Consider the following 4,083-nt stretch of genomic DNA (forward strand, 5'->3'; position numbering starts at 1 on the left):
TCTTATCAATGAATTGTTCTTGCACTGGAATAAAAAGAACGTTGCGTATGGAATGATTTAATTTCATTCACAGTAACAGACAATTTCAGTGTAGACATAATGCATGATATGTTGGAAGGTGCTCTTAAATTTGATATTGGTTTGATTCTAAAACAAATGATTTTTAGTTTCAATTACTTTTCTATGGAAACGTTAAATAATCGAATTGAATCATTTAATTATGGATCTTTAGATATTCGTAGTAGGCCCACAATGTTATCCTATGAAAACCTTCGGCGTCAGGGATTAATCAAAATGTCAGCATCAGAAATGCTATGTTTTACAAGATATTTAGGATTAATTATTGGGGATCTTATTCCTGAAGACTCAGATTTATGGGAATTATACAAAATACTAAGGAAAATTTTAGACATTATCTTATGCAAATCTGTTAGATTGCCTGACTCAGTTCTTCTTAAAACACTCATTTCTGAACATCACACATTATATTTAAGATTATTTCGCTCTAATCTCAAACCCAAACACCATCATATGGTTCATTATCCATTTATAATTAATAAATCTGGACCACTGTCCCTTTTCTGGTCAATGCGCTTTGAAGCCAAGCACAAAGAGCTCAAAGACACTGCTCATGCAATTACTTCACGGAAAAATATTCAATATACATTATCTCTAAAACATCAGTTAAAACTCTCATATAATTTTTCATCTTCTAATGCTCATTTTTATACAAAAAACATGGAAGTTGGACGGATTTTAAAGATAAATGAGTTAACATCACAGTTCTACAATAACTGTGATATTAGCTTTGTAACTACTAATTTTGATTTCTCTAATGATAATATAGCATTTATTTCTTGGGTAAAAATAAAAAATATTCTATTTAATTGTAACAATATGTGTATAGTTGTAAATGCTAATGAAATTGAAAATATGTTACCATTGTTTGGACTGATAAAACATATATTTATTACAGATGTTAACCTACCATTTGCAATATGTAAATTATTTCAAACAAATTATTTTGATGAACATTATCAGGCATTTAATGTTACTCTTAAAGCTAAATATATTTGCATCTTTTTGGAACAATGTTATCAGAGGTCACATGAAGTCCATGTATCAGGCTCAGATTTAATTTTTATTTCTTTATAAGTTATTTACTATATATTATATGTTATGTTTTGTTTTTATCATTTGTGTAATGGCAATAAAGCAAGCCAATGTCTTACTTTTACTTATAGACATAATTTCAATAAAAAGATCTTTATTTATAATACATTTATATTTATATTTTATTATTCATTCGGTCCTTAATATTCCTTATCCCACTTATAATAGTATATAGTTGTGAACCAATATAAGCAGTTTTAGTTAGCTGCTAATTAGGTACCTTATTTCCATACTAATGAGTCAAGAGTTAAGAGGACGCTACCCATGCATTTGTTGTCTCTGTTGTACACACATACGACATAGTCAATACTCAATGTTCGTTCACTGTTTTCAATAGTAGGTATGCTGGCAGTAGTTTTGATAATTGTGTAAATTGACCTATTACACAACTTTTAGGTAAGAACATTATTCATGAATAAGAGTTGACTTTTTGTGTAATGTTTTAATTTTAAAGCGAGATGAGCATTTTTAATTTGTGATATTTCACATAACGATATCTCGCTTGAAAATTAAAACACTGAACGAAAACCAATGCTTAAGTACAGATAATGTTCTTGAAACATTATTAAGCAAAAAGAATGTTAAGCGACTATAATTTTAGTATGAATACATGAAAAAAAAGTAGATAGGTATTCCTATAATTGAAATATATTATAGTCAAAACAAATAATTACTTAAAGCTACTTTAACTATAGTTGACCCTACTAAGAATTATAGCAGGTTTAACAATTTACTTTAGTATAAATGGCCATTATATATTATAATAAAATTGTATCTGCCAATAAAAAATAGTTTTTGTATCTAATTATTATAGCTGTAACAAATAATTATTTCCAACAAAAGTAACTATAAATATAGTTGGTTCATGTATAAAAAAAAAGTAGAAACGCCTAAAATGTATATATATTATAGTCAAAACAAACAACTATTTAAATAAAGCTACTTTAATTATAGCTGTTGCTACAAATTATGATAGTGGTTTTACCTATTTATTTTAGTTGAAATGGTCATTATTTTGTAATTAATAATTTTGTAATCCAGCTATAATACATATTGCTATTTCAACTATAAGGTGTTCAACCAAATTGTATTAGCAATTTTAGCTAATTTTACAGTTGTCCCCCGGAGAACTATGTTTTATAGTTGAACTAACAATAAATTCTGTTGACAAACCTAAATATTTTTTTCCGTGGGAAATTACAGATGAAATATATTGAAAGTGATATAGACAATTGTGTAAATCCCTTTTACGGTTCCCTCTTACCATTGTATACTTAAGTCAGGAACATTAACTCAGAAGATTTCCATTATCGTTATCATATATTGAATTGTGAGGTTATATTAATTATAGGTATTATGTTCAGATTTATATTTTTTGTTTAAAATTAAAAGAGTTAATGAAATTAAATTTTTTACAATGAATATGGTTCTCAACTTTTATAAAATGTTTATTTTTATAAATATTATATGGTGTAGTGTGGTTATCTAAAAAGTAACATAATTATAAAGATATTGTACCTACATAGGTATTATGACATACCTATATAACGATAAAATCCATATAGTAAATTATATGTACATAATTGGTAAAGTTTGAACTTTTAAATTAAAAACTTTAAATTATCGATTGAAACTTCATGAAATTAAATAATTCAATTTTATAACGTCGGTAGTTTTGTAACTTGTTACTAAGTTTGACGTAAACGTCACTTTTTCAAAAAAAAAAAAAAAAAACAACCATTTTAAATATTTAATAGAAATGAATGCAATATCACATAAAATAGGTAACAGGTAGGTAAGTGTACTTGGGTTAATTATTTATTTCGAAACTTTGTACTAGAGATACGTACATCAGATGTATACGATACAGATTCAGTATTTAAATATTTAATATAAATATAATATATACCGTTACCGTATACCTAGTAAGTACATAATGATAGTAATTGTATAGTAACTGATTCGGTATTTATTTAATCATTTCGTGTAGGTAAAGTATACAATATAATACTATTTAGTTACACCGTCTACCTATATCAATACGTCTACGAGTGTATAGTACGATGTGTATGCGGTATGCATCATAGAACACCTACATAACTTTATCTTGACCTTTAGTCAGAGACGGCGAGTTATATTTTTTATAATCAATGTTTGTTGCCGGAGAAAACTTTGAAAGACGATTAACATGATGCGAAAATGTATTATCACGGTGGATGATAAAAAATTTTAAAAATAAAATATTGAAGTAAACACAGTCATGATTGCGCCACTATATTATATCTTTTGTAAAAACGTGTATACGTTATACAATATTATGATGATTAAAAATAAAAACTGGCACAACATAGATCGGTTCATTGAAATTGATGAGCCATTATGGATATATTTTATAACATGCGTACGTTCCAACGTTTATCACTAACAATATTGTTAACGCCGAAGTACCACAATTATTTTGTTTTAATCATACATTTAATGAGTTATCGTATTGCAATAAGTTATAAGCTTATGCTACAAACAGTATTATTCCCCTACGTGTTAGACGTGTACGAGAATTCAGAAGATTATTAGTCATCACTCATATAGTATTATAGGTAAAAACGTATTAATAATTATTAATTACATTAATACATTATAATGTATTCGCACTTGGAGCCTAAACACACCTTATTGAGTATATATTTTTTTAAATAAAATATTGACACAATAATATTATCATTCAGCCGAGTACCTAATCAACAGGATCGTGTTTTGTATAGAATTATATTTATTTATTTTATTTATGAACAACTTGTTGAAAATTTAAAATATTAATAAATCATATTGTATACCTTATCATACAATTACTAGCATAGATTAAAATATACACATTAACACATTGCATATTATTATATCATAATAATATAT

The 4,083-nt window shown here is 26.5% G+C and overlaps 1 protein-coding gene across 1 annotated transcript; it reads left to right on the forward strand.

Annotated features, from left to right (window-relative positions):
• Positions 1-99: 99 nt before the first annotated feature.
• On the forward strand, positions 100-1,155 carry LOC103310992. Its single transcript, XM_008190505.1, has one exon. The coding sequence runs from the start codon at positions 100-102 to the stop codon at positions 1,153-1,155; it is 1,056 nt and encodes a 351-aa protein (XP_008188727.1).
• Positions 1,156-4,083: the final 2,928 nt, after the last annotated feature.

This window comes from Acyrthosiphon pisum, unplaced genomic scaffold (genome assembly GCF_005508785.2).
Source record: "Acyrthosiphon pisum isolate AL4f unplaced genomic scaffold, pea_aphid_22Mar2018_4r6ur Scaffold_20960;HRSCAF=22641, whole genome shotgun sequence".
NCBI lineage: Eukaryota > Metazoa > Arthropoda > Insecta > Hemiptera > Aphididae > Acyrthosiphon > Acyrthosiphon pisum.

Excerpts from the sequence above, each read along its gene's own strand:
- LOC103310992 (XM_008190505.1), top strand. The coding sequence starts at position 100 with ATGCATGATATGTTGGAAGGTGCTCTTAAATTTGATATTGGTTTGATT.